At 37.3% G+C, this 12,430-nt stretch overlaps 1 protein-coding gene across 7 annotated transcripts in view; it reads left to right on the top strand.

Moving 5' to 3' along the window:
• The window catches only part of LOC121315582 (dystrobrevin beta), a 128,992-nt gene that overhangs the window by 53,967 nt on the left and 62,595 nt on the right, over positions 1–12,430 (top strand). For all 7 annotated transcript variants that reach the window (XM_041249804.1, XM_041249806.1, XM_041249805.1 and 4 more), the window contains one exon: positions 2,218–2,342. In XM_041249804.1, the coding sequence (XP_041105738.1) occupies positions 2,218–2,342 (125 nt within the window). The remainder of the gene's footprint in view (positions 1–2,217; positions 2,343–12,430) is intronic.

Below are 12,430 nucleotides of genomic sequence, written 5' to 3'. Positions count from 1 at the left end.
AGTATGGTTGCATATTTTTTTATTATTATTATTTTTTAATGTGTATTTGCATACACCTCTAATATACATTATTTACTATATGTATTCTTGGTGTTTTTGTACCTTTTAAAAATAAATACAAATTAATCACAAAAATGCAGTCTTAATGTAAACTATGAGAAGACATTTATATCGGCAAAACCTTGTAAGATATTCTTGTAAGTCACACAGCATCTTCTCTACAGTCTTTCAGAGATGTTACTTGTTTATTGTAAAAATGGAATAAAAAGATATGTTAAAATAAAATAATAATGTGGCAATTTAAAGAATGGGACCGATAACGTTAAAACCTATCAAACACAGGGTGCTGGTACAGTGGTACAGTGTTGACTGGCAAACGATCAGACAGATACTGTCGGGGGCAGTAGTTCACTTCTAAAAATAAGTTTAAGCCAATATAATTTGTTTTGTGAATAGCCTTAAAGGGCAGCCAATTTACTCCCTAGAAATGTTCACAAAGATGAGTGCTAGATTGCAGGAGAGAACGAATCTAGCCATCTGTCTATTACCAAGGTTGTCAAGCTTAGATAACACGTTTTCTCTGACTGACCTAAAGGCTAAAGACTACATTAAAACCACATCACCACGCACTCTCTTGCCTTGAGGAAGAGGGAGTTATTCACTTTTTTATTTTTATATAAATAATACAAAGCCTGACTGATAATACTTTCATTTTATAAAATTATTATTTTTTTAAGAATGGGTTTCAAAGACGTGTTTCTAATATTTGATTTCCGTATTAACATTTTATAGTATTTCATTCTTTGTTTTGTTTTTTTGTGTTTTAACAAAATCAGACCAAACTGGAATTTGATATACTCGGATCAACAACCACTGTGTCATGCTGACTTTATCACAACATCTTCACTGTGTGAAACGAGGCAGTTATGACCTACTCCAGATTAATTGATTTCCTTGCAAAGGAATAGGATAGGAACCAAGTATATAACTAAAGGCAAAAACACAGATGTGTTTCTACTTTACAGATTTATTTGAAATTCAATAGGAACCACATTCACACCAAACTGAAAAATGTACCTATGCCTGAACTCCAGGTGTACGAGTGAGAGCATAGGCAAACAAAGGATTGACATGGATTGACATGGCATTACCACAATCCCTTCATAGGATTGACATGGCATTACCACAATCCCTTCATAGGACTGACATGGCATTACCACAATCCCTTCATGGGAATGACATGGCATTACCACAATCCCTTCATATCATTTAGTTTACGTCCAAGGCAATCTTCTTTCGTATGACAGTTGAAAAGCAACGGACCAAGTTTATAGCTGAATGTTGAGTTTGGGAAGCCATTCGATGGCATCTGGTCACTAGATGAATTGCATTTGTACCTCCTGCAAAGGTGTGTATTGGGCAGTGATCAGTGTTGTGAGTGATGGATTGCTCTTCACTGCAGTCACGATTAGACGACTCCTTAATTCCACATGACATAATCTTATTGTACTCGGAGAGTGGCAGCATCTTACCTGATGTTCATTGGTAGGATATTGGAGGGTACTGGTAGATTGGAGGGTACTGGTAGATTGAAGTGCACCACTGAGCAGCGTTGGTTTGTGTGTCGACAAACATTGGGTACAGGCTGTTGCACCAGACGGGCGAGCAATACTCTGCTGTCGGTAAGACCAAAACTTGAGTTGATGTCCTGAGGGTACGAGCATCGCAAACCCAGCAAGTCCCTGCAAGTATCTGGATGATGTTACCCAGGATTTAGTCTTGTTGCTGGAATATTTTGAGGCCTCCTAACTGAGAGACAATGATCTCCATTAAGTACTTGATACTTGTAATTTGCGAGATATGGAATGTGAAGGACGGACAGACATTTAGCATGAGTGCAGATATTATCAGTGTCAAATAACAATATACATTCAGCCTTCCCCATTTAAATGTAATAGAAGTCAAGGGAAGGATCGCTACTTTCTTATGAATGAGAGCAAAAGCTGATAAAAACTGCAGGAAATAATATTGAAACTGTGTAATAACTTACTCATGGTCCCACAAAGAGTCATTTTTATTCTAATTTCAGAAATAGATATTTTTGTTCCATTTTTAAAAAAAATAGTTAAGTATATTTTGTTAAATTTATTTTGCTGCCAATTTCAATAAATGTCACAAAACTTGAGTTTCAATGCCTACTTCTCATTTCTTTCACAGAAATCACCTGCAAAGAAGCTGAGCCATGCGATAAGCAAGTCTCTTGGATGTGTTCCAAGCAGAGAACCCTCTCATCCTATGTTCCCTGAACAGCCAGAAAAACCTCTTGACTTAGCGCACATAGTGTAAGTAATGGGGCGCTTTAATATGTATCCTAGAAAAATTATTCTACTGGTGTATAAATCATTGCATGAGCTGACCCCAACCTATCTACCCGACCCTATTGTCCCTCATGCTCTAAAGAGCACTTTGCGCTCATCTAGCGCAGGAATGCTACAGATTCCTAGAGCAAATCTCAAAACATTTCTCTCTCTTACTGCAGTCATTACCTAGGCTCCTAATGAAGACTTGGAACTAAAATGTTAATAATATGCCTGCAATTGCTTATTTACGTGTGAATGAGTAGAGTGGTGCTTTAGAAAAGTGTACACGTTCAATTTGCAATTTTTGCCTGAAATGACAATAGTCTTGTTTGATGTTAAGCCAGTGGAAATGCAGTACAGAATTTTTATTCATGTGCACTGTGCTGCATTATTTACATTTAATGTGCACTGTACTGTATTTAAAGATTAATGTGCGCTGTACTGTATTATTTAAAGATTACTTAAAGCATTTTGGTATCCCTTTGGTTTATCTGTAGATGTCATTTTTGATATTTATTTATACTTAGATACAGTAAACAACTAACTAGAAAGATAGAACTGGATAGAATTCATGATAAAATCTGGAAATAGATAAATAGATAGACAAACAAATGACAGCAGGCAAAAAGTTCTCTAAAGATTACAAAAAAATGATGAATAAATGTGTGCTGCATTGATTGCAGAGTGAGTCAAGTGCTGCCATTGATTTGATTTATTTATTTTTTAAGTGGAAAGTAGTAAAGTGTGTTCCCTGGCCCATTGAAAAATGTATTACGTATTTCACCCTACTCAAACTGTTCACTTAATAAATAAAAAAAAGAATCTTGGAATTTCAAACATGGAGCAGGACATCAATTGCCCAATTATCCCAAACACTGTCTTTGTATCTGAGTTGCCAGTTTTGGTAATCAGCAGTACTCTGGGCTAATGGCACCATTTCCACTGAGTCTTTTTTTTTTTTTCCCGTGAATACTTTAGAGAAGAATTTTGAGATCATTTTGCATCTCATAACAACCAAACAGTGTAAACAGGCAGAATTACTTTTAAAATATCATGTAAATTATCCAAACCTAAGAAGGAAGCGAGTTTGACACATTAGGGAAGTAATTAACAGACAAACAAACAGGGAAGAAAAGTGGAGTAGAGGAGTCAAAAATTAATCTGCCAGCTCAGCTAATAAAACGGGTTGTAAATGTGGCATATGAGTAGCCACCAAAAAAAACAAAAAAACAAAAGCAGTTTGAGTTGCAATTACTCTTAGACAGGTAGTCAGTTTTGAGTGGTGAAGACACAGATGTGCTTGTTTTGTGGAAGGTTGTTAACTGCAGGTACTTGCACAGAAATTTAAAACGCAAAGTTGTTTTTAAATATAGCAGTAAACTGACACTTTATTTATACCTTACGAAGTATCTAAAACTGACAAACAACAGAGCTCTTTTTGTATTTGCGTTGCCTACAGCTGCAAAGGAATCAGCACCTGTGTTGTTTCATCTGTGTTTGGAAGGGGTTCCTGTTTTAACCATGGAAAACTCTAGTAATAGACAGGTCTACAATTTCAATGTATGAATATATTTAGTTTAAACACGGCACAAGGGGAATGTGCCCAACAATACTGTAACTTGTAGTTGCAGTAGAACCTCAGCGTTAGGAACAGTTTGGGAATGGAGGTTGTTCGTAAGTCGGAAATGTCTAACTCTGAAAATTAGTTTTCAAAGGTTTTAATAAATATGTACACCTGCTATCTACAGCCTTAATCTGGTGAATAACACCAGGATACAGCACAGTAATGCAATACTCATGTTGTTATGGTTCTAAAGTTTTTTAAACAGTACTATAATGGGAAAAGGCTAAGTTTAAGTGACCATTGAAATTGTAACTGTGATCGAAAACACAAATTTAAACATCTAGGAAACCCTAGGCTAATGTAGTGTTTGTTTTTAAACAAAATTATCTATGCCGATCGCTCAGTCATTGCGTCTAAAATGTTCCTAGTATAATTGCCTGTAGTTGTTTTGAATATTCCATGTCTGCAAAATGTAGACTGTGTTGTTTTTTTGTGCTTTCACAGCCCAGCCACTCATTTTGTTTTGAGTCTTCATTTTCTGTAATTAAAATACATACTGTATGAGCAGTGCTGAAGGAAAGCTACGGAATACAAAGTCATTGACTTTCCTTAGTATTATATTTTACTTATTTAAAAATCAGATGCAGTAACATTAGCATATTTAATGACACGTAGCTTTAGGCATCATGTGCAAATGTTGGCATTCTTTATTACAATGTCAAGGCTGTAAATTCCATGTTAATTATAACAGTATATGTGTGCCACCAGTTAGCTCAGATAATTCCACGATTTGTTCTGAAAAACAGAAGAATTCAGTTTAGGGAAAATGACTAAACTGACCACAGCAAAACCTTCCTTGTTGCACAGAGTGAAAACAAACCCTAATGCAGTTCCATTATGTGCATATATTGAGCAAGAATGCCACAGCGATGAGTCGTTAGTCTGATGTCAGTTCATTGGAATCGACACTATCTTCTGCTTTTGTGCTTGAGCTGTATATCTGTTGTGTATTGCAAAGATTAAAAACAAATGACTAACTTCCTGGAATTGACCAAAGTTGCCTTTCCCCCCTAACAGATTGTAATGGTTAAACGCCTGTAAATTTGGGATTGAACTGTTTACGTGCCAGTTTTAGACATAGGGTGCTTTACTCCATTTTCTGTTCATGCTGTGTTAGTGTTACATCTGTTTCTCTGAACTCCCAACTATTCAATATAACTTCATTTGTATGCATACCATAAATCTTTGTCCAGTAGCATGAATCTTTACAGTTTAAAATTCCACTTGAAATCAAATACAAAATCAAGGTGGGTTTATTTTTTAAAGATTTGCTACATTTGGCATGGAATGATAGATGACGGCATCCATTTTCTCATTGCTGTTTCCTATCAATTCAACAAATAACACCATAGATATGAATTTTGTAATGACAGGAAATGTAACTGAACATATTTCCACTATTTTTATAGCCTCCTTAAGTCTTAGTAATTCCGTAGAGGAGACAATCTGTTTCAAACAACCAGCATTAGCAATCAACATGTGGTCAACAAGAAGAATGAGATATATGAACAGACCATTCAAATCATTTTCTAAAATTGACAATGATGTCATGCAAATTAAAGTAACAGAACCTCTATTATGTATGTCTTTGTTCACTCTGTCCAATGAATACTCAGCAGGAAACAGTGACATGTGGCATCAAAAGTCTCTGCGGCTCTTTTAAAAAAGGGTACATGAAAGACCATATTTTGTACAAAAAACAGCATGCAGTATTTATGTGTCTTGCTTTATAGTGCTGTCCAAGAAGCAGTAGATCAAATTCTGTAGCACTTTAAATATGTAGAAAAAGGAGCGGGTGTAGTGGTGTATAAATGCCAATTGTTCTGTACTGTGCAATGATCTGTTCTGACTTTTTTAGAGGCAGACAGTCTTGCTAGTGGGTAGCAGAATACAACCAACTTGTCAGCACTATCCAATTTATATTTGTTTTTTTTTTATTTTTAGGATTCCAAGCCAAAGGCTGGGAAGCCTATTGTTGTTGTTAAAGTTTTTTTGTTTGTTTTTTTGTTTTTGTTTTGTTTTTTTCTTCCCAAAACTTTAAACGACTGCTGCTTCGAAGCTATGTGACTGATCAGGTTCTGACTTGGCAGTTAACAAACTGGATACATTGGCTGTCAGATGCTGAAAATCTTTTGCTGCTGCATTCTTGCAATTGGCGCCGTGACGCATTTTTCGATAAAACCTTTTGAAATCTTCTTCTTGGGAACCGGTGAAGCGATTGATCTGAAACTTGGCATATATCATCAGAATCCAAAACCGCATCAAGTTTGCGAACCAGAAGTTGCTGTGATAAATTTTCATGTGAAAATGGCTACCACAAATCTTATCGAAACGCGCCCCTAACAACAAACTGCTGCTGTTTGAAAACCGTGTGTCCAACAAACTCCAAACTTGGTAGCTATCGTCCCAGTAACAATGGGATACAAATATGTGAAAGTGGTGATATTTTATAAAACAAGATGGCCGCCACTTATACGTTTACATTTGAAATTGAAACCTGCGTCAGTTGACAAACGATTTACTTAAGAACATAAGAAAGTTTACAAACGAGAGGAGGCCATTCGGCCCATCTTGCTCATTTGGTTGTTAGTAGCTTATTGATCCCAGAATCTCATCAAGCAGCTTCTTGAAGGATCCCAGGGTGTCAGCTTCAACAACATTACTGGGGAGTTGATTCCAGACCCTCACAATTCTCTGTGTAAAAAAGTGCCTCCTATTTTCTGTTCTGAATGCCCCTTTGTCTAATCTCCATTTGTGACCCCTGGTCCTTGTTTCTTTTTTCAGGCTGAAAAAGTCCCTTGGGTCGACACTGTTAATACCTTTTAGAATTTTGAATGCTTGAATTAAATCGCCACGTAGTCTTCTTTGTTCAAGACTGAACAGATTCAATTCTTTTAGCCTGTCTGCATATGACATGTCTTTTAAGCCCAGAATAATTTTGGTCGCTCTTCTTTGCACTCTTTCTAGAGCAGCAATATCTTTTTTATAGCGAGGTGACCAGAACTGCACACAATATTCAAGATGAGGTCTTACTAGTGCATTGTACAGTTTTAACATTACTTTCCTTGATTTAAATTCAACACTTTTATCTTGTATCCGAGCATCTTGTTAGCCTTTTTTATAGCTTCCCCACATTGTCTAGATGAAGACATTTCTGAGTCAACAAAAACTATTTTCATAGATTCCTTCTCCAACTTGACTAACTCCAAACGTCATAAGCATCTTTCTTGATACTGTATCGATACAACTTAAAAAATTGTGTTGAGCAGAAATGAAAATGGCCGTTTGACGCGTTTATTTAGAAACCTTTCGAAATCTTCTTGGGGAACCGGTGAAACGATTGATCTGACAATTGGCATATATCATCAGCATCCAAACCTGCATCAAGTTTGCGAAGCACAAGTTTCAGAACGCGCCCTTAACAGCAAATTGCTGCTATTTGAAAACCGTTTCACCAACAGACTCCAGACATGGTAGTTATTGTCCCAGTAACAATGGAATACAAATATGTCAAAATGGGTATGTTTTATAAAACAAGATGGCCGCCAGATGTATGTTACGTCTGAAATTTCAAACTGCCTCAGTTGACAAATGGTTTACTTGACTAACTCAAAACTTCACAAGCATCATCCTTGACACTGTAGCAATACAACTGACTTTTAAGAAACTTGCGTTACAAACAAGATGGCTGCCTGGTGCATTTTTGAAAAAAAAAAAAAAAACTTTCAAAATAATCTTCTGTAGAACAGTTGAAGTTGCTGATTTTAAACTTGGCATATTGAGAACTAAACACGCTTAGCAGGTACTGATACTGGGGCTTGGGAGCAGTAAAACTGCCTTGCAGTTCTAGTTGTTTTTGTTCTACTGAACTAATGATCAGTGATTGGTGATTATTGGCCAATTAATAAACTATCTAGTCTTTATCCAAGGCATTATACCTAGGGTGGGCATGGGCACACTTTAAAGAGATTCTTCTATGTTGGAGGGTTTTTTTTTTTTTTTTTCAACAATTTTATAGACCAGAACAAAAACAAAAAAAAAAAAAAGCAATAAGAAGGTACTGGTAGATAGAGTGACTGTTTTTATTCGGGATATAGCTGTTTACAAGTAGAGATGTTGAGAGAGAAATTAGTAATTAATTATAAAGTGCCTGGAGTAATATGTAGGTTGATGCCAACCTGTATAGAAGATTCTGGAGTCTCATTTCCTAGTTTACAGGCTAATAAAATTCAGCAGCGCAACATAAATCTTTTAAATGCGATTTGCAGTTAATTTGGAGGCATGCAAAGTATAATCTTTACTCCACTGAGATCATTTTCTTGCACACAATATTTTAATTTAAAATGCAGGGCTTTGTTATGTTTGTTTTTTTTTTTGCTTTCCCCCATTATATCTGAAGGTCAGCTTAAAAGACCAGAAGAGCTCTACAGGCTTTCTGCTTGTTAAATTGGATGTGTTCAAAACAGGAACATTATTTGTCATTTAAGGTCTAGATATAAACTACTAGAAGTTGCCGTTTCATCCCAATAATAATGTTCCTGTTTTTAACACAGCTATAAACAATACAAGTGTCACCACTGACCCTATTCTAGCAGATGTCTGGCAGAAGCTTGCTAAAGGAATGCTCAGGAGAAGGTTACAGGTCTGTGCTGGACAGAACAGTTATGGACAGCACCATGGCAACTGACATCACATCCAATTTAACAAGCAGACAGCTTGTAGAGCTCTTCTGGTCTTTTAAGCTGACCTTCACATGTAATGGGAGAAAGAAAAAACAAAGCTCTGCATTTTAAATTAAAATATTGTGTGCAATATTTTAAACCGGACAGCACTTCACCGTTGTCACATATATAAACTTGTATCACCCACCACAAGCACTACTTCACGCACTCAGGACTGGTGACCGTGTTTGTATTATTGTGGGGCGGATATTGTTTATTATTTGGGACTATCTTTTCTCGTGTTATTTACCCTGTGCTGTACATATTTGTGTGTATTTGCTGGGGAATTATTGTTTGGTCGCCAGACCTGAAAAACTCCAATAAAAACATTTCCGAACCAGATTACAATTATCTCTGTCTGCTGCTTTCATTCAGTGCATCACTCCTGCACGTGGTCTCTCTCAACCACTTTGTCACAGTCATTCAAAGTGATCTAGACAGCATTCAGAGCTAGGCAGACACATGGAAAATGACCCTTTGAGTAGTACAAACCTACCGGTACGTCATTGAATTAATGGTCCCCAGGGAGTACGAACGTACCAGTACGTTTTGCAAATTTTGAGCTTTGAACTTGAACTTTGCGCTTGAATTACTGAGTCTACGAAACTTCTGATAAATATTGCAACACTAGGTGTCTGTAACACCTTGTAGTGGTCTCTTTCGCCATCTACCAGATATTTGCGGAATTACACACCACACACCCAGTTAGAAAATGTCAACAATGTCTGGAAAATGGCGAGAAATGTTCTGTGGGAAAGAAGTACAAGAAATTATATTGAATTCCGATTTAAATTCTTCTACTGAATCAAATGTTAGTGAAAATATCACTGACCTAGTTTTCCTTACTGCCTTCATCCTCACCACATGTTTACCTGGATGTGATCTCTCTCTCTCTCTCTCTCTCTCTCTCTCTCTCTCTCTCTCTCTCTCTCTCTCTGCGTTAGTAAAACCTCATCTAGAATATTGTGTTTATGTCCGGTCACCTCGGTACAAAAAGGATATTGCTGAGAAAGAGGAGTGCAAAGAAGAGTGACAAGAGTTGTACCTGGTTTAAAAGCCATGTCCTATGCAGACAGGCTAAAGGATTGAATCTATTCAGTCTTGAACAAAGATGAGTATGCGGCGATCTGATTCAAGCATTCAGAATTCTAAAAGTTATTGACGATGTCGACCCAGGGGACTTTTTCGACCTGAAAAAAGAAACAAGGACCAGGGGTCACAAAAGGAGATTCGACAAAGGGGCATTCAAAACTTTTTTACACTGATAATTGTGGGAGTTTGGAGCCAACTTCCCAGTAATGTTGTTGAAGCTAACACCCTGGGATCCTTCAAGAAGCTGCTTGATGAGATTCTGGAATCAATAAGCTACTAACAACCAAACAAGCATTGATTTTCGTTTTGTAACATTTCTTATGTTCTTAAAGGCATGCATGAGGATCTCTAAATCCCTGAGAGACAGAAAACGACAAACTCTGGAAGTTTTCTTTAGGTGATAAAACCCTGCTTTTTACCACAGTAGAAATATGTTTTTCAATTGATAGCCTAGGGTCTAGATGGACACCTAAACTGCGGACAACCGAAGAAGCGACAACAGTGAAATCACCAAAAGAGCAAGAAAACCTAGGAAAAGAATATAGCTGGGATTTAGATCCCAGTGCCAACAGCTCAGTTTTGCTTGCATTGAATTTAAAAAAAATAATTGACAAGCAAGTTTGTACATCGGCCAAAGAAGCATTTAAAATTGCTTCAGTATTGGAATTCATTTTTAAATAAATCTGAGTGTTGTCTGCATAACAATGGAAGTGGACTTTGTGAATGAAAGTGGATTTATATGCTGCCATCACCCAATGGCAGCATATAAATGTTAAAAAGGAGATGTCCGAGGGCAGAAGGCTTGCATTAGAGGAATTTTAGCCAGCGTAAGACGCATTGATGTCGGTTCAGTAAATATGAGCAGAACCTTTCAAAAGCAGTCCCCCTCACATTTATCAGAAGACACTTCTGGATAATCTGATGGTCAATGGTGTCAAACGCAGCAGTAAGCTCTAAAAGAACCAGTACTGAGAGAGCACCCTCATCAGCATTAAGAAGGAGCTTGTTAACAAGGAGGGGGAAAGAGATTCAGATTAGCAAAAAGTGATCTGAAATAGTGATATCAGTAAAACTACGCCCTGGGAAATCAGAAGATCTAATGTGTGACCTTGAATATGAATAGCAGAAATAACCGATTGAACAAGTCACAGTGAAACAAAAAATCCTGACGATAAAGGGAGTTTAAAAGCGAGGTGCTCAAATGTGGAAAACTCCTTTGTTGGTATGAATACAGGAGTCAAATGAGATTTGTAAGTGCGTGCGAGACCTTTACTGGAATCGCCACAATTTTGTGCTTTTGAGTGTGTGAGTTAAGTGTACCGTATCCGCGGTTTATGCCGTCAGATTGTCAGAAATTCGGGCATAAACGTTCTCATTTCTGAAGCACAGGTCCAGATCTTCCTGAACACTTATATCTGCCATCAGAGAAACTAGAGCCTGCACTTCCTTAGCATCCCAAGGCTGTACTTTTAACTCATTATACTCTCTGCCAGATATGTGTGTTGTTTTTCTTTCTGGAGTGTACTGAATGATGCAATGTAATGATAAAAATCCTTAACCCCGCCCCTGGCCAGGCTTGGCTCCCAGCCAGATTCAGATGTCTTGTGAGGCCAGAGTTTCATGGTTTGGTTCTCTCTCGGCTCGACAAATAGCCAGTGGAAAACCACATACTGTACTGAGCCCTCACAGTCGGATGTGCCATTGGAGAAGGGATATTGGATAGTCTGCATGAAGAAATGCTCTCTTTTTGTTCTACAGTAGATGTCATTGGATGGATACCTTTTCATGGGGAGGAGATGGATGTAGACTACTAAACAAAGGTCAACAAGGGACAAATGATTGTAATTTCAGGAGTCATGTCAGGCTTAATATTCTGGGACCCAATACTGTATTTTTGTAAAATTTATTTTAGTAGGTACTGATGAAACATAACAAAACACAAATTTTGGAGATGAAGAGTTTGTGGTTGTACAACCTTACTACTTCAAGTATACCCCAGAAGGTAGAGTGAATCGAAGTTAGAGTAATTGGAAATTTCAGCTGCTAACATACTTAGTATTCCTCCAGGATAAACTACTGTGGAATTTGTTAGGACATTTTACAACACTGAGGAATCCCATTGATGCCACCCTGGATGATTCCCTAGTCCTGTAAAGTACTCCAATAAAATCCAGCTGTGGCTTATGTTGGTGGGGTATACAGCTGTGGCCAAGTTTTGCATCATTTAGAATTTTAGGATCGAGAAATTAATTAAAACAAAAAAAACTATATAGACATAATTTAGATCTTGTTCAACATCATGTAGTCAAAGGAACTACAGATTTATGTCGCAAAAGTCTTACCATAATAGTACAGTATTTCCTGTTAGATTTCGAATGCATGTGGAAAACTACAAAGCCCTAAGTAATTTAATATGTTAATGCAAGGGTGCCCAAAGTGGGCCCGACAGCCCCTTTAATGCAGCCTGCAGCTTGTCTCCAGTTGAACCCTATACAGTGGCTTGCGAAAGTATTGACCCCCTTGGCATTTTTCCTATTTTGTTTCCTTACAACCTGGAATTAAAATGGATTTTTTGGGGGTTTGTATCATTTGATTTACACAACATGCCTACCACTTTGAAGATGCAAAATATT

This window comes from Polyodon spathula, chromosome 5 (genome assembly GCF_017654505.1).
Source record: "Polyodon spathula isolate WHYD16114869_AA chromosome 5, ASM1765450v1, whole genome shotgun sequence".
Classification (NCBI taxonomy): domain Eukaryota; kingdom Metazoa; phylum Chordata; class Actinopteri; order Acipenseriformes; family Polyodontidae; genus Polyodon; species Polyodon spathula.
This window is presented reverse-complemented; position numbering and strand designations above follow the sequence as displayed.